At 37.7% G+C, this 18,361-nt stretch overlaps 3 protein-coding genes across 6 annotated transcripts; 1 reads left to right on the top strand and 2 right to left on the bottom strand.

Annotated features, from left to right (window-relative positions):
* Positions 1 to 4,855: 4,855 nt before the first annotated feature.
* LOC117632269 (glucan endo-1,3-beta-glucosidase 8-like) lies at positions 4,856 to 7,094 on the bottom strand. Its single transcript, XM_034365708.1, has 2 exons — positions 6,600 to 7,094; positions 4,856 to 6,075 (listed from the first exon to the last, which is right to left on the bottom strand). The coding sequence occupies exons 1-2, from the start codon at positions 6,923 to 6,925 to the stop codon at positions 4,965 to 4,967; spliced, it is 1,437 nt and encodes a 478-aa protein (XP_034221599.1). The 5' UTR covers positions 6,926 to 7,094; the 3' UTR covers positions 4,856 to 4,964.
* Positions 7,095 to 7,885: 791 nt separating this feature from the next.
* On the bottom strand, positions 7,886 to 10,034 carry LOC117630696 (glucan endo-1,3-beta-glucosidase 8-like). Its single transcript, XM_034363419.1, has 2 exons — positions 9,520 to 10,034; positions 7,886 to 9,060 (listed from the first exon to the last, which is right to left on the bottom strand). Exons 1-2 carry the CDS (start codon positions 9,855 to 9,857, stop codon positions 7,962 to 7,964), a joined length of 1,437 nt encoding a protein of 478 aa, XP_034219310.1. The 5' UTR covers positions 9,858 to 10,034; the 3' UTR covers positions 7,886 to 7,961.
* Positions 10,035 to 10,409: 375 nt separating this feature from the next.
* Positions 10,410 to 18,334, top strand: LOC117630698 (S-adenosylmethionine carrier 1, chloroplastic/mitochondrial). Of its 4 annotated transcripts, none has more exons than XM_034363423.1 (13): positions 10,410 to 10,814; positions 13,003 to 13,060; positions 13,703 to 13,810; positions 14,294 to 14,376; positions 14,742 to 14,818; positions 15,478 to 15,568; positions 15,801 to 15,854; positions 15,931 to 16,026; positions 16,409 to 16,498; positions 17,163 to 17,214; positions 17,544 to 17,605; positions 17,817 to 17,897; positions 17,981 to 18,334. In XM_034363423.1, the coding sequence occupies exons 2-13, from the start codon at positions 13,006 to 13,008 to the stop codon at positions 18,104 to 18,106; spliced, it is 975 nt and encodes a 324-aa protein (XP_034219314.1). In that variant the 5' UTR covers positions 10,410 to 10,814; positions 13,003 to 13,005; the 3' UTR covers positions 18,107 to 18,334. The 4 variants fall into 4 exon arrangements, with proteins under 4 accessions (XP_034219314.1, XP_034219312.1, XP_034219311.1 ...); XM_034363421.1 differs by having other exon boundaries at positions 13,688 to 13,810; XM_034363420.1 differs by lacking the exon at positions 10,410 to 10,814 and adding an exon at positions 12,255 to 12,810 and having other exon boundaries at positions 13,688 to 13,810.
* Positions 18,335 to 18,361: the final 27 nt, after the last annotated feature.

Here is an 18,361-nt window from a genome sequence, read left to right as displayed (position 1 = left end):
GAGAAATGCTTTAGCAAAAGCGATTGACAACCAACTAAGCGGAGAAAATCTTAGCAATGAGGTAAATTATTTGTCATTTTTCTTCTATTAATTTCTATGTCATATTAATTTTTATTTAAATGTTTCTTGCAATTTATATATTTTGTTAATATGTCTCTATTTTTTTTTTTAATACATGTTGCATTTTTTTTATTATTTCTTTAATTTCCATTAGTTTTTTTTTTACATGTTGCATTGCCAATATTTTAAAAATTGTCTTGCATTTCCATTTCATTTTTTTTTTTATAGATTATACAAGCACAAATGTGGTTTGGTGCTACCGGCCAAGGGAAAAAAAGTTTCAACCATACCCATTGTTGGGAGGTGGTGAAGACTTGTAAGAGATTCCAAATTATTCCAACCGTTCCGACGGTAGTCTTGAACGAGACTCCACTTCATGAGACGCCGGCATCGGATTCACCTATGGATTCCCCGATGAGTACCGACTCACCCATTGAAAATAATCCAAGGCCTATTGGGAGGAAGGCGGCGAAGGCGAAGAGAGGGAGTAATTTTAGCAAGAATGCATCTCAATTTTTGGAGGAACTTTCAAAGCACCAAGCCATGAGAATTGAAATGGACTTGAAACAACAAGAGCACGATATGGCAGTTCAAGTAGAATATGCAAAAGAAAGGGAGTATGTACGCAAAGAAAGGGAGTATGTATGCGAACAAAACATTGAAAAAAAAGATCGGGAAACCATGGCCATGGATACAAGCCATATGTCTCCTGAAACAAAACAATTTTGGAAGCTAGAACGAAGGGATGTTATGAGACGAAGACTTTTTCGTGATGATGGACCTAGCAACACGGATTGGTTAAATGATGGAAACCATTAAAATAGTTTGTTTGCCTTTCATGTCTTAGTTTACTTGTCTTTGATTTCATTGTTTTTTTTTTTTTTGTTTAATTCATGTACCTTTGATTTCATTGTATTTTTTGTTTTGTTTAATTCATGTATTTTATTTTATTATTAGTTGTATTGCTTTTCTTTTAGTCAATAAAGAAAATATTCAACAAAATTCCTTTTTATTCAAAACATTCCATACATAAAAAACAAACCACAACCAAAGCATAAAAAATAAACAAACCACAACCAAAGCATAAAAAAAAAACAAACCACAACCAAAGCATAAAAAATAAACAAACCACAACCAAAGCATAAAAAATAAACAAACCACAACCAAAGCATAAAAAATAAACAACCCACAACCAAAGCATAATAAAATAAAAACAACTTCTTCACTTCACTTTATTCACCTTCATTTCCTTCATTGCCTTTCACCGCCCATAAATGCTCCATCAAGTCAACTTGACGGTGTTCATGAATATAGGACGATTGCATCTCCGTGTAGCGATCAATCATACGGGGCATGAAACTACCGCCTCTAACCAACGGTTCATGCTGCATTGCTTCTCCATTTGGCCCCACTGGTTTTTCATAAATTCGTGTTAGGGCCGTGTCCATGGGATTTGGTTCATACACGTCATCAGCATCGTAATCATATTCATCTTCCACAATCATGTTATGGAGGATGATACAAGTCATCATTATACTTCTAAGCACCTCCTCGTCAAATAGACGTGCCGCGCCCCTGATAATAGCCCACCTAGCTTGAAGGATACCAAAGCACCTCTCAACATCTTTTCTGTACCCCTCTTGATAGCGAGCAAAAAATTTTTGCTTATGGGATCGGGGATGGGGAATTGTTTTCACAAATGTTGTCCACCTCGGGTATATGCCATCAGCAAGATAATGCCCGGTCTGGTAGATGGTATTGTTAATTTCATATGTGATATTTGGGTCTTCACCTCTCAAAACATCATTGAACACCGGGGATTGACCTAGGACATTCAAATCGTTTTGAGATCCGGCAACTTCGAAGAAGGCGTGCCAAACCCATGTATCAAAACCAGCAACTGCTTCCAGGATGATACTTTTTTGCCCTTTTCTATTTCCATAGTCCCCTTGCCAAGCAGTTGGACAATTTTTCCACTGCCAGTGCATGCAGTCAATGCTACCAATCATGCCAGGGAATCCTCGAGACTCTGCTTTTTGGAGAAGCCTTTGCAGGTCCCTGGGCGTAGGTCTGCGGAGGTAGTCTCTGGTGTACAGAGTTTCCACTGCATCACAAAATCGCACCAAACTCTCCAAAACAGTGGACTTCCCCATCCGAGCAATCTCATCCACCTGATCAGCAGATGACCCATACGCCAACATTCATATCACAGCTGTGAACTTCTGCTCTGGAAGAAGTCCCAAATTTCCAGCACAATTTCTCTTTTGAACAAAATATTCATCATAATTGCAAATATCATGCATGATTTTTTTGAACAAATGAGGTTGCATTCTATATCTCCCTCGAAAATGAACATCAGAGTACAGAGATTGTGGGATAAAATAATCTTCCATAAGATTCTTGCCCCGGGAATGTCTATGTCTGTCCACATTTGGGCGACGGCCTTCTCGTGAACCACGGCGAGCCTGCTTTTCTTCCTCCAGAAAAGCAACTGCTATGCCAAGTTGCTCATCTAGTTCTCTCTGCGCCCTTTTGCTTGCAGCTCGTCTACGCATTCTTTCTCTAGTTTCTCTCTCTTGCCTCTCCAAAATCTCTTCCATCTCTGCCATTGAGAATGGAGAATGAAAGCTAAAATTTGAGAAATGGAAATGTAGAGAAGAATTGGTGTGGGAGGTATGAGCTGAACCTCTGATTTTATAGAAAAATGTACACATATAGATATGACACGCGGCGCAATCTTAGAGGGTGAAAATCTTATCTGAAATTTGAAATTAAAATGAAATTTCAAATTTCAAATTTATCTAAAATTTGAATTCCGAAATGTATCTGAAATTTGACATTTTGAATTTATATGAAATTTGAATTTTGAAATGTATCTGAAATTTGAAATTTATCTGAAATTTATCTGAAATTTGAAACCGAAAATCTTAACCGATATGAATAGTATTGACACGTAGGAACCCAAAAATCTTATCCGAAAATATTATCCAAATTAATTATTTAAGTAAACAAAATTGTGAAAAAACCAAAAAAATGAATAGTAATTGCCATGGCAAGCCCCTAACTGCTGGAAACACATTTTGCTGGAGGGCACTAGGGCAGCCACTATTCACGTGAATAGTGGCTGCCCTAGGGCTAATCTTGCCATGGCAAGGGGCAACTGGTGAAAATGCTCTTAGGACACCAAGAAAAACATAACAAAAAGCAGAAAATGAAAACCTAACCACATCTGGCAAGATTGGCATATATATATATATATATATATATATATATATATATATAAGAATTAAAATTTTCATGCCTAATTCCAAGGGAACCGTATAGCCTCACAAATCAGTTTATAATTTTCGTTCATTCATTCACAACCTAACATCAACAAGGTGCTTGTACAGCATCTTATAGTTACCCATAAAGAATTGTTGGGTGTGCGCAGCCCAAAAGCTTGGCTCAATAATATTGCAGTGTTTTACAATAACTACTCTCCAAGAATTTTCCAACAGGTTTTTCGTTCTCGTGCATTAGCACGATGTCTTCCTTCTGCTTACAAAATAAATATAAGAGGTAAACCTACATTACAAGGGAAAATAGTATTTGTTTACCTGTACCCCAAGTAAGTGGGTATGCGAGCACTACAAGAAAAACTAGTTTTGGCCGACGACAATTGGGGCAACGAAACCCAATATTATCGCTCGAAATCAGTTGAGGTGACGAAAACTGCATTTCTCTGGTTCTTAAGCTCATTGGTTCACTCTAATTCCAGCACAATGGTCTCTCGGATATATTGGATCCACTTGATTGCTCTGATTACTTGTTTTTCATTTTTCTCACCTTTCAAAGACATACTCTGTTTTGATTCTTGTACCATTAATGGTATCTTTAGTATTTTTTAAATTCAAGCGATAGTCTAAACTATAAGGGGAATGAGATTTCACACACACACACACACTGCTAAGGTGCCATGGGGATTCGAACCTGAGACCACTATTCTAAATTCTAAGACCATTTTTCATTGGGCTAGAACTCTTTGGTGATATCTTTAACGACCTATATAATTGCTTAATTAAGGGCCTATTTGATAAACTATTTCAATTTTAGTTTTTAGTTTTTAGTTTTTTTTTTTTTTTTGTACGCTAGAGTATAGAGAAAAAAGAAGAGAATGGAAGTGGAAATGAAAGTGAAGATGGAATTGAGAGGGACGTTGAGAATGGAAGTGAGAATAAGAACGGTCGAGAAAGGAATACGTCTCAGCGGCACAAGCTTGGCGTGTAAGCTCATAAACTCTTAGTGAGTTTGTGATGAATGGTCAAATTGGATGATGCTCAAGATTTTTGAAATGAACAAAAACGAAAAAACTTGGTGATATGTTACATGATTCCTAGTAAAGAGAGAAAGGGCAGTAAAAATAGAGAAGTGCTTTGAGTGGCAGAATCACGCAACGAGAACTGTCTTTTACGCAATATATGCATTATAAAGGAAAAAAATTATTGCCGTGATATAAGACTTTCACAAATCAATCAGATTCATAATTGTCAACTAATTTCTCCATGGTATATGGGGTGGCACCACAGTGGAAAAGTGGGTCAAACTCTCCTCATCCCTCCAAGTGCACCCGGGTTCGATGTATAAGACAATCTTGAGGCAACTCAATATAATTCTCGCTCCCCTCCCTAACGAATGACTAAAAAATAAAAAATATCCATCAGGTTGTGCAAAAGGTTAAAAGGAAAACTTTAAAATGGTAAATCTCCTAATCTCCTCACGAAATAGGATAGGTAAAAACGACATGATCTAAAGGTAAAATTAATGACAGACTAACATAAATTATTAAAAATACATATAGGTCCTCAAAATAAAGAAGAAGAAAAACCACACAAGAATGAATTCCATAAGCTATACACACTGTCTTACAACAGTGTGAAGAAGCTCATGATGAAAAATAGTGGTGCAAAGACACTCAAGGCATAACTCAAGCCGTGCCGCCTCTCTCCGGCACTTAAAGCAACCTGCACCGGGAATATGCAATCTCCTGTTGAGGGATCTTGTGTCACCTTAGTCCCCATCCCACTAAAATCACATGCCCTTACATCTTGGTCTCTATTTTGGTAGAACTCATTGAAGGCATAAGAGATTCTATCATGCAGTTCCAAGTCACAAGACCTCTGCTTCCCCAAACTTGTGCAATCCGCCATTGAGCAAGCATAGTTGAGTTCCACTTGAGCATTGCTCAAGTTCCTCACATCACTATTCAACACACACCATTGCCTTTCCAAGTACTTCACTCCCTCAACACCTTTTAGCATCTGGTGTCCCGACTTTTGGCCGGCAAGGTCCATGGGGAACTTAGGCTTGCCATCGTATCGAAAAATGCCCCAGTGCCGCTCAAAGTCCCCTGGAGCAATACTTTTCTGATCCTCGTCAAAAAGCCCGAATAGGTACACTTCCAAGTAGCCTTTCCTCAGAGGGGTTCCCTCTTCGCTTGCTAGTTTCTTTAGGAGGCCGTCATAAAACTTCTTAGCCAATCTGTTATTACAATAACCGTTGCCATCGGTAGGCCATCCTACTTCCCCAATTACAATGTCCAAGTTAGCAAAACCTACCTTTTTAAGCGCCCAAAGAAGTGTGTCATAATTTGCATCAAACACATTGCTGTATTGAGCACCCTTATCTCTAATCGGGCTACCGTTGTCGAAGAAAGCGAATTCTTGGGGAAAACCACTGGTTTGGTAGAGGCTAAGGAAGGGGTAGATGTTCACAACAAATGGGGCCTTCTTGGCACGAAGGAAGTGTAGTATCTCCATCATCTCTTTCATAATGTTTTTTCGGAAACGCCCGTCCGACGGTTTGTCCGAAGGGGATTCGTAAACATCGGCATTGAAGGGCACTACGCATTTGATTTTTCCTCCAACGCCTGCCTCATCTAGGGCCCTTTGAATGTTTTTCATTGATGGGAAAAGAGTCTTAACATAACTGCCATTGTAACTTGATAAGAATGGCTCGTTCCCAACAGCCACAGAGCTGTATAAGTTCAAAACACACACCCATAAATTGAACAAGAAAAGATAAAGTCAGTTTCATTTTGAAAAATTAAAGAGATGCAGAATAGCATGCTAGCTACCCATTCGTTTTTTCTTTCATTTTGAAATTTCTGTCTTTAATCAAAATTATCAAGTCCCGCCAAGTCTTTCGCAATTTCTTTTTATGTAAGACACCAATATCTCGCTCTGAGTCTTGAAATTAGGTTTTCTAAAAACACAAAGTTCTTTTGAATTCTATATGATAATGCGTGGTAACATGAGTCGGAACTTGTGTTGTGCGTCATACAATGCTTATGTTATTGAACTGACCAATCAGTCTGGTAAAAATCAACATGATCAAGTGGTCCAATTTCAGTCTGGCAAGAAAACTTTTACGTAATATGTATATTTTTGTTTACCACCTTACCATAACACAAAAAATATTCACTAAAACCATAATTTTTTTCTTTTGACCTACATATCTTTAAACAGAAAATATTCACTAGAAAAAAAATATTCGCAAACCTGATACTAACGCCCCCTTTATAAAGATATTCAGTGACATTTTCTTTCACCCATTTTCGGGCAAGTTCGTAATCATGAGAAAGTTTGTCCAATTTTTCATTGGGAATTCCAACCATGACATCCAAACCAGACCCGGCCAAGGCTTTCATGGTCTTAGGATCAGCATCAAAAAGCTTCACCTTCATGATGCCATTGACCTTGAGCATCTTAACAACGTCGGTGGGAGGCAAAGGGTGTGACGACATTTGCCCCCAGTTGACACCTAGGCCTCGTACAAGGTCCGTTGACGCCGCCAACATTATGAAAAAGACCCATGCCGGAAACATGTCTCGATGGATCGATGGATATGGCGATGAGTTGCTTAGAAGACACCTTAAACAACAGTTGTTGGACGTGCTATATATTTAGTTAGGCTAGGCTTATGAATCAGAGAATTGGGAGGTTGCTTGGATTTGAAGAAATTAAGAGTTTGACAATGGTATTCTCTTGGTCTTTTCTTTTCTGCAATGGAGTCAATTAAGAAGATGGGTTGGGGAGAAGGCCTCTTATTTCTACATACCAAAGGAAGCGTTGAACGTACGTACGCAATTTTAGTTGATACATGCATACAAGGGGTCAACTTTTTTTCTCACATTCTTATCTTTTTCTAATTCATTTCTGAGTCGTACACATTCCTAGCAGTCAAAGCTCTTGGAAATTAGTTGGTGTTAGTGACCCTTAAAACTAGGGTCTAAAATTTAGGTGGTTCGTCTGTAAGTTAAGAGAGTTGCGAAGAAGAAAGTTGGGAGAAATTCTTGTATGTAAAATAAAACAGACCATTATATTTTAACCTTATTAATTAATCAAAATTATCATTAAGGATCAAGTGAGTTGATAAGGGACTTGCATTAGTATTTTGCATAAATTAATAAATTATAAAAATGCTCTATGAAAAAAAACTAGGGAAATTAAGAATATTCTTGTACCTTGGGCATTAAGAATTGAAATTATTAGTTAACGGGGTCTAGGCCAGTGGGAAATGGCCTTAGCTTACAGATTAGAGGTCCCAAGTTCGAATTACATGGCATCATAGTAGTGTGTGTGTGTGTGTGTGAAATCCCTCCTTTTAGTTTAGACTATCGCTTGTACAAAAAAAAAAAAAAAATTGAAATTACTAATCAAATGTGGATAAGATGGTAAGTTTATAACTATTCACATTAAAAAAAATTAAAATTAAAAACAAAATCAGATAATAGATCTTATTTTTATGCAATACAACACAACTACCCATGTTATCTTTCTTAATTTTTTTTATTAAAAAAAAAAAAATCAATTGGCACACGGACGGATATAAATTACATATATGTGATTGTACTAATTCTCTTACATTAAGGTGAAGAAGCTCGTCAGGATCAAGAATAGTCCTGCAAAGATGCTCAATTCGGGCCTCACTCCGGCATTTAAAATTTGGATCGGGAACAGGCAATCTCCCCTTGAGGCATTTTGTTTGACAATGTTAGCCATCCCATTGAAATCGCATGCCCTAACATCTTGGTCTTTATTTTGAAAGTACATATTGAAAGCATAAGAGACATTTCCATGTTGATCCAAGTCGCACGACCTTCCAACCCCCAAGCTTGTGCAATCCGACATCGAGCAAGCGTAGCTGACTTCCGGTAGCGTGTTGCTCAAGTTTCTAACGTCGCTCTTCAGCATGCACCACTGCTGGTCCAAGTACTGCACTCCTTGCACTCCTTTAAGCAAATTGTTCCCTTGCCCTTTTCCGCTGAGGTCCATCGGGAACTTAGGCTGTCCATCGTAGCGAAAGATGCCCCAGTGACGTTCAAAGTCACCCGGGGCAATGCTTTTCTGGTTCTCATCAAAGAGACCAAAGAGGTACACTTCCAATTTCTTTTTCCTTAGAGGGGTACCATCTTCGGTTGCCAGTTTCTTGAGGAGGCCATCGTAGAACTTCTTTGCCATTTTCCCATTGGCATTTTTGTCACCATCAGTAGGCCATCCTACTTCCCCAATTATGATATCCATGTTGCCAAATCCAACCTTTTTGAGTGCAGAAATCAGCGTGTCACAATTTGCATCAAAAACATTTTTGTAGTCGATGTTGTTGTCCTTAACTGGCTCGCTACCGCCTTCAAAGAAAGCGAATTCTTCGGGGAAATCAGAGCTCTGGTAGAGACTGAGGAAGGGGTAGATGTTGACAACAAATGGGGTCCTATTGTCGTTAAGTATACGGAGAATCTCCACAATGTTGTTCTTGATGTCCTTTCGGAAACGCCCGTCCGAGGGTTTGTTTGAAGGAGATTCGTAGACATCAGCATTGAAGGGCACGGTGGCTTTGATTTTGCCTCCAGAGCCAGCTTCATCAAGGGCCTTTTGAATGTTTTTCAGTGCCGGGTAAGTAGTCTTCACATAAGTACCATTGTAACTTGTTAAGTACGGCTCGTTCCCAACAGCCACATACCTGTAAAGTTGAGTCAAAACACAATACAACAACTATAATAAGCATATCAAGTAATTAATTTGATTGAATTATGATTACATATTCCCTTAAACATATACTTTTCAGCCTTAAGATTTTTTAATACAAGCGATATTCTGCTTTAAACTAATCTGAACTACGGGGAAGGGGATTCGAACTCAGGTGCAGAATAGGGAGCCGCTCTAGCCAACTTGGCTAAATCCACGTCTGCTTCACTTCTAGGTGTTGATGCATTTAATGACAGACCATTTGGTGGCTCTAGCATAATGGTAAAAGTGTAAATATTTTTGAGTTAGCATGTGATCTCTTTAGTCACCATTCTCTTGCTGGTTTGGCAAAGAAACAAGTTCTACCCGTAATTTCTATAGAAAAAATAACAAAATCAACTTTCTTTTTGGTTCTATCAAAATGTTATAAAACCCTAGAAGCAAAAATGCAAACCTGATATTGACGCCCCCATCATGAAGATAGCTGGTTACATTTTGTTTCACCCATTCTTGAGCCTCTTTGTAGCTATCAGCAAGTTTTGCCAACTTCTCATTGGGGATTCCAACCATGACCTGAATACCCGACCCGGCCAAGGCATCCATGGTATCTGGCTCAGCGTCGAAAAGCTTCACTTTCTTGATCCCGTTGTCCTTAAGCATCTGAACGACATTTTTCGGAGGCAAAGAGTGAGACCCCATGGAACCCCAGTTGACACCTAAACCTTGTGCAAGGCTCGTCGGCACCAACATTACTATGGAGAGGAGGCATACAAGAAACACGGCTCGAGCCATTTTCTGAGCCGGTTCAGATATGGCGGGCTGTTCAGAAGAGAGCCAAAACAATGGTTGCTAGTGTGATAGGAATTTAGCCGGAGGCTCTTAGGGTTATGAATGAGGAGGGAATGTGGAGGTTTCTTGGGTTCAAAGAAAGAGTTTAAAAAAGGGATGGCCGCAATAGAGTTAGGTACGTAAATGGGTTTGCAAAAGCCATTTTGGCGGTGCCTCTCATTTGTAAATGGCATTGGGAAAGAGTGAGTAACTAATTCTTCTAATTTTAGTTGGTACACATGAGGCATGCAAGCCGCTTTTGCAATAAGCTATCCAATTTTAGTTTCATGCATGGTGTCAAATTTTCTCAAATTGTTTTCTTTTTCTAATTTTAGTTTCATACATTTCTCTCTAGAGTTCATAGATCTACATGAAATGAGCGGCGCCTTAAAACTAGGGTCTAAAATTTAGTTGGTTTTGTTGGAGATTTGCAAAGATAGGAGGGAAAAAAAAAACTCTCATTCATGTATATATGTTCTGGTTTATGTAACTTCTCCTAATTAACTTATTATTTCTCACAACTGCAGCAGCGGCAGAGACTTCAATTCGGGTGGATTGCAATTTGTAGCACACTGCAGCCACCCTTAGTTTTGTGCCTTATAGGATTAACTATTGTGACAAATATTATACTAGACAATGCCCGTGTGGATGACTCTCTCTCTCTCTCTCTCTCTCTCCTGTCGCACGACCAAACCCCCTTATTGCTGCCGATCGGTTTTTTTTTGTCCCAGTCGCCGCGACACTCTACCAGCCACGAGACCGGTCACTTTAGAACCACCACCTCCTCTTCTTCCAGCCCCAGCCCTCTGCAGCCTCGATCCACAGCGGATATTGCTGGAAACCGTAAAAAACAGGCCGATTTTTCACAGATTTTTCGGAAGCTCGTTCGGGTGATTTCGAAGACCAATTTTTGCGAATTTGGTATGCTTTTCTATCCTTTCGATGTGTCCTAGCTGCTAGTTGTGGTATTTAGGAGAAATTTTTGCGTTTTGGAACGATTTTAATCGATGGAAGTTTGGCTGGTTTTTGGCCTTTGATTCCAGCCACTTTAGTCGACTTTTGAAATAAACTTGAATTTAAGATATAAATTTAATAATATTATGTATTATTTTTCTCTAAAACAAATATAATTTAATAAATGTGCTTTAAATGGGCCAGCTCGGCCCAACCTATTGAGCCTAATTCTCTTGTCCCAGCATGGCCCAAAGATACAGACCGTGCTGTGCCAGACCTTATTTAAGCGGGTTATACTCGTGGCATGCCAGACCGGCCCGATCCGTTCGACATCTCTATGTCAAGGACATCACTTCTACTACCAAACTTATACCCAATAATAACATGATTCACAATTAACTCATATCTATTCAAAACAAACCAAATGTGCCACACACTGTCCTAGAATCCTAATACAACATCTTTGAAATTATAAGACAAAACCTCAAAGTCAAGGATAGTGTTAAGATGCAAGAACATAAGTCATCGGATAGTGTGGTTTATGTGAGTTAGAAAGGCATTTTGATTTTTGTGTATGGATGAACACTGGTGGAAAGTAAAGCTTTTAATTCATGATAGTACTCAGACCATGGTTAAGATGTCTGCAATCGTTGCCATCTCTCTTTTATACGTTTCTTAACCGTGACAAGTGCTATCATGCATAAAAAGCTAAATTCTCTATTGATGGAAAACCAAAAACCACATAATGTAAACCCATAAAAAATAATTCAAAATTAAAAGTAGCAAGCCCCACAATTTCCCAGAACAAGAAGGTAAAACAAAAGTTGATTAGATAGAAATCTTTATCCCGCAAAACTATTCCAAATCAAGAAAGGCCGTCAAAATTTAGTTTAACGAACAATTACAAGGGAGGATATACACCAAAGCACGATAGGAACTCGTCTTGAGAGTTCTTAACAAACAGTTTTGTTATAAGATCATTTTTATAGCTTTCTTTAATGTGCAGGAAGTAAGAGGCATATGAGCTGAATGAATGAATTATTGAGAAAGGGGTTTTTGCCTCTTATTTCGAAACAAGATATCATTCTCACCTTCATCATATGCTGCCTTCCATACCTGCCAATACATGAAGGATGTGTGTGCACTGAATTAGTGTGCACAGATTTGGTGTGATATGAGGTGGAGTCAAAGTAGGAGAAAGTTGCAACTGAAAAGGAAGAAAACAACTAGGAGAAAGTTGTAACGGTGTTGCAGATCGCATTGCACGTTTTGGTCTTGGTCTTAGTCAGGAGGATCTATTTTTTTGGTTTGATGAGCCACCCTCTTGGTTACGGGATTGTCCTGATGGTTCTTGTAATGTTTGACTTTTTTGTAGTCTGCGGCATGTGTAGTACTCTTTTCTCTTATGAAGTTTTATCTCTTCGAGTTTTCTTTAGAAATTAGAGATCCCTCTTTCATTCAATGTCGGATCCAGTCCATTGTTTGGTGCAAAAGTGTACTGCACTAGACTTAAAATCCCACCCGATTCAATCCAGCACTTACAAGCCAATCCTAACCAGTCCAGGCCAGCCTATCAAACGAGGCCTAAAGTAATATGTTGTTCGAGGGAAGGGCAAATGTGGATTAGGTCAATTAACATGGGGTTGGATGGAAGCACGAATGTAGATTTGGTCAATTAACTAGGGCAGTGAGCCCGTCAAGTTCGAATCTCCTCCTTATAAATTAGATTAGAGTGGTTATCGCTTGTAGTAAATAAATAAAAAAGTTCGGAAGAGAGGTTCAAATAGAAGCACCCCACAAATACAGTGTGCTTAGAAAATTAAATCTCAGCCCTTAATTACATCGAACGGCCTGTATTCCCACTCTGTAAATTCGCACTCCGCATAAGAGACTTGCTGTTATTTTTTTTTCCCTCCCTCACCCACTTCTAACCAGAAGACCACAACTACGACTCTGCTCATTCGTACTCTACTCTCCCTATCTCTTCTTCCTTTCAGCAATGTTTATGCAATAATAATTTGGGTAGAAAAAAAAAAAAAAAAGAGCTTTGTTTCTTTTGAAAATATGAAACTGTTTTTCTTGAATTTTTAATTTTGGTGTGCAATATTGTTCGCAATTTGAGTAATTGTGTGATTGATTGGTTGGTTTGGGCAAGGTAATGGGTCCTCTGACGCTAGCTGTGGATTCAAAAAGCTGTTCAGGAACTTCATCAGGTAAACAATTTTCTCAATTTCTGCTTATATAAGAACAATATATACAAATATATCTTAAATTTGGTGTTTATTGATGTTTTTATAGCATAGTATATCACTCTTACCATCAGTATTTGTGAAGCAACACGTTATTCAACAATACATAGCTTGAAATAAATTGTGGTGTTTCTACAATGACCCCAATTTGCACTTGTATTTACGGTTGATGTTACCCATTTCTGGGTGTGATATCTTCTTGACATTGTTGAATGTTTAAGCTTTACTACTCACTACGTGTGAAATAAATTACTTAGAGGTTTATTTTGTAAGTCTGAAACGTTCAAAGCCCTCTAATATTGGATTTGTAAAGTCCCTTTTTTTCAGTAGGAAGTAGCCTTTTTAAAAAAAAATTTATCTGCAATTATAATTAGGAACTCCTATAAAACAGTTTCTGTAACCTCTTTCCAAGTCAACATGGATTGAGCATCACATTTCATAAATCATTTTTCTCAATTGTGTATAAGTTCTCCAGAAGTTTAGACAATAATCTACCTAGGCTCTTTGTCTTGATGATGTAGAATTTTATTTATGTTGCCTTGGAATTTTATATTTGTATGTTATTTCTTTTTAGTTTAAAAAAAAATAAAGGATATGGTTTTGCAGATGAATATAGCAAGAAAACGCAGTATGCTCCTATAGGAACACGGAAGTCTTTTGCATCAGTCAGCTTGCATGAAGATAAGCCATTTGATTTCTTACGCACTTTATTTGGTACGTTTAGTAGTTACAATTGAAGATATTGATTAATGTGGAAGTTACTTGTTTATTAAATTCTAGGCTGCAGTTCATTAAGCATCATAATTAAGTCCCGTTCTTTGAGTTGATGAATGCATTGAGGGACTGCTAATCTTTGAAGATTTAATGTAGAGTAAAGATAAGTTTTGAAAGTAGGTTACTCTCTCTCTCTCTCTCTTGAAAGTAGGTTATTCTCTCTCCCTCTCTCTCTCTCTCTCTCTCTCTCTCTCTCTCTCTCTCTCTCTCTCTCTCTCTCAAATCATCATTGGATGTGCAATACTCCCTATCATGTATATTTTACTTACAAAAATGTGGAGTAGAGCTTGTAGGTTTTGTTACAAGCTTTTGGTTAGATGGAGGCAGGGGCGAGAGCAATATCATCTATCTCTTGGATTATGTTAGGCCCAGGATCATTAAATACTGCATTCCTGCTTTAACTAATATGGATGGATTTTGCAGAGGGTGTTATAGCAGGAGGTACAGCCGGTGTTGTTGTTGAAACAGCTCTATACCCCATTGATACTATAAAGACAAGACTGCAGGCAGGTTAACTATGCAAATGCATTCTAGTTTATTCATGTGTTTAAAATTTGATGGGTTTGCACCTCTGGTTCTCTGGCTTGTTGGTTATGGTTAATCTTTTTATTTGATAGAAACAGCTACAATAGCTCAGGAAATCATTTACTAGATTTCTTGTTAGTTTATTCTGGTATCCAGATTTTAGGTCTTGAGCACTCAGTTGTTTTATTTATTTATCCTTGTTCGCATTTGTTTAATATCTGCATGTTGCAGAAGTTGTCTGTCTAGAAGCCCATGAAGGGTGCATCCTGTACTAGCTTCTTTGTATACTTTTCATCTTTCTTTTGTCGATCAAGTTATTTATGAATACTGTTGAACTTTGGGACAGGCTGCTCGTGGGGGAGGGAAAATAGTCTTGAAGGGCCTTTATTCTGGGTTAGCTGGAAATCTTGCTGGTGTCTTACCGTAAGTACCCTCTGGATATGGGGTTAAGTGATTTAACATCAATTGGAATCATGCATGTTTATTGTAATGGCTCCATTTGTACGCCATGAGCATGGGTGGTGGAGAGCAATTAATGTTTCAGATAATTTTATCAGTTTATGATTGTTTGGGACTTTCATGGACACATATCTCCTGGTCTAGGTATTGTCAATATATGGGGCTATAATCATTTGTTGTCATATTTTTCTGGATTAAGTTCAGTTCCAAATTTTGGCTTACCATGCCAATTTACACAAGCTATTGCAGCATGCTTTCAATAACACAATTTTTTTTTCTTTTCCTTTCATTTTTCATGCACTTATTTTAGTTAATTCTATTTAGTATTAATGTTGTGGGTTTTGAAACAAATAAAATTTATGGATTGGGAAATCTAAATTAGACTGATAAAGATCTTTTTCTAAATTAGTTCCTTCTATATATGCGGATGTTTGCATTTTAAGATATGTGCGATCATCCTCTCGGGCTCTACCCTCCAATCCAAAATTTCAGCTGCTGGGATTCTACTTTTATTTGGCTATAGTTATATAAGCTCATCATGTATTCCGGATCATCCTAAGTTATTTGTTTGAATATGTTTGAGCAATGTAATTTGTGATTGATAATTATTTACTTGTGTACAGGGCTTCTGCAATTTTTGTTGGAGTCTATGAACCTACGAAGCAGAAATTGTTGAAGATGTTTCCTGAAAATCTAAGTGCTTTAGCTCATTTTGTAAGAGAACTGTCTGTTCCTTTTGTTTTGATGCATGCCTTCTATCAATAGTCTAGTATACTTTACATTACGTGGTGTGCTTGTGATCTACATATTCTGTGGAATCAGCTATCAAAATATTTATTTAGAATATATCTTTTCCTTGATGATATGGTCCAATAATCCTTTGTAGCTATTTGGTTGGTTGATCGAAATCCCTTTTTATTTTTATTTTTTTTATAACTTTATGTAGACAGCAGGGGCTTTTGGAGGCGTTGCTGCTTCACTCGTTCGTGTTCCGACAGAGGTAGAATAATTTACTTGTGCACTTCCATGTTTAATATTAGCTTTAGTTGACCATATTTCTCTTCAATATTTCTCAGGTTGTTAAGCAAAGGATGCAAACTGGGCAGTTTACATCAGCCTCTGATGCTGTCCGCCTTATTGCTTCTAAAGAGGGTTTCAAAGGATTCTATGCGGTGTGTATTCCCACCCAGGGACAAATCAAATCTCCATTTTTCTAGAAAATGGATTTGAAGTTCTTTAACTTGGGTTGAATTAAATGGCTTCCTTTATGAGAGGGTTTCTGTTGCTGTTTTGTTGTCTGTTTCTGTTAGTATTATAGATGCGACATTTATATGCAACCTGGATTCATATTAGTGTGACCTTGTTTGCGTTCTTTAGGTGGCTTAATTCAGATGGACTTCTTGTCCATCTCGTTTTTGTACTTTGTATTCTCTCTTTCTGTAATGTCTTCAATTTCCTTTCCTATTAGGAAATGCAACCTCGATGACAATTTTTATTGCACTTCTAAAGTTAGTTTCAATTTATTAACTTTCACCATCATTTTTGATATAGTAGGGATACGGATCGTTCTTATTGAGAGATTTGCCATTTGATGCAATTCAATTTTGCCTATATGAGCAGCTTCGGCTAGGTTACAAAGCGGCGGTAAGATTCTCACCATCTCTCATATTGTGCTTGCAGACTAGAGTGAGCAATTGATGGAATTAATGAATGCTTAACGTTTTCCATTTAATGCCTTGACTTCATAAGATGATGGTGATGTTTCAAATTTCAATAGTGAGGATTTGTGTAACCATGTTCACCATATTGAATATTGACACTATCAATTAACAAACAATAAATATATTATAACTAGAAATCTGTACCCCATTGAACTACTACAGCTCTCCAATTATGCATAAATAGAGAAAAGTGGAATGCCTTTAAACTCAGAAGGCCAAAATCTGATTCTATCACGCACAAAGGCTCGACTGCCTCCCTTTTATTGCGGTAAAGAATGCTTCTTTTTCTTTCCATATACAGGACCCAAAATCTGATTCTTTTTCTTTCTTAAGGCATAACGCACCAATGGGGAGAAGGATAATTGTTAGGTCGTTCTTCTTCTCTGAGCCAGATCCTAAGTATTAGCCCTCCCATGAGCAATAATCCATGATTATGAGGCAGTCGTTCTTTGACATATGTGTGCAACGTGTATGTAATATGTATGTGCGTCACTGTCTGTATATGTGTATGATTGTTTTATGTCTGTATTTTCAATTTCTTTGTTTTGTTATCTGTTATCAGTTTTTTATCTGTTTTCTTTTGTCAGGCAAAAAGAGAGCTCAATGATCCTGAGAATGCTATAATTGGAGCTTTTGCTGGTATACAGCTTTTGACTCTTCAGTTTTCATTCAGCTGCATATGATCCCAAATATGGTTAATTTGTCTCCTCACTTTCAGTTTTCATTTTGACATACTATGTATTCTTTTATGTTCATTATGTTTTTTGCTTTTGGGGATGAGCAGCCTTGACTTTCATGGAAGAATGTTGTTCTTTCTCTGTTATCATGAACAGAAACAACCTCATTCTGTGTAATTTTGGGACACCTGTAGATGGCACCTCATTCTCCCTTGGTTTTTACAAATTAAACTCGTCATACTCTCTGTTGGTCATATGAAATCTCATACGTTGATTGTCACACTCTTGTAGGCGCAATAACTGGAGCTGCAACCACTCCTCTTGATGTGATTAAAACCAGGCTAATGGTTCAGGTAACAGCAATCCGTTATCCTGCTTCCTGTTATTCTTCTCCTCTTGATGTTTGTACGAATGTGTTCCCCATCGCGAGCCTGAAAATTTTGTCAGGCATACATTTGAGGGGCTTTAATTATAAAAAAAGAAACTCATACCATATTATGTACCATGTGTACGTTTGCAGCGTAGTTTAACAGTTATGTGGTTTATTTGCTTGCTTGTTCTAAGGGATCTGCAAACCAGTACAAAGGAATCATTGATTGTGTTCAAACTATTGTCAGGGAAGAAGGACCTCCTGCTCTTTTGAAGGTAAGTATTGAGAAGCACGGGTCATGATATGATCATATTAGTTGGTTATTGACTTATGCTGTTTATTTTTGTGTTTACCTCAGGGCATTGGGCCAAGAGTTCTGTGGATAGGCATAGGTGGATCGATTTTTTTTGGTGTCCTTGAGCGTACAAAGCGGTTTCTTTCTCAGAGGCGACCAACACTTCCTGAAGACTCAAAGCAGGATTAAATTAGCATTTAGATAAACTAAGAGGCTTATTTATCGGCACTTGAACAGTTTTTTTCTATTTTGTTTAAAATGTAAAATTTTTATGATAAACAAATTAAGCTTCATGTTTTTGTGTTTTGTTTTGTTTTTTGCATTAAGCTTCATGTTCGTAGTTTGAAATGTTGGTGCTACTAGCTCAATATGGAGCCTGTCAGTTGCAGTCGATTCGAAAATGTTAATATTTAGCAATTCCGCATTTAATCCATTTTAGATTGG

The sequence above is a fragment of the Prunus dulcis genome, chromosome 6 (genome assembly GCF_902201215.1).
Source record: "Prunus dulcis chromosome 6, ALMONDv2, whole genome shotgun sequence".
Classification (NCBI taxonomy): domain Eukaryota; kingdom Viridiplantae; phylum Streptophyta; class Magnoliopsida; order Rosales; family Rosaceae; genus Prunus; species Prunus dulcis.
The sequence above is the reverse complement of the archived record's forward strand: the minus strand, read 5'-3'. Positions and strand labels throughout refer to the sequence as shown.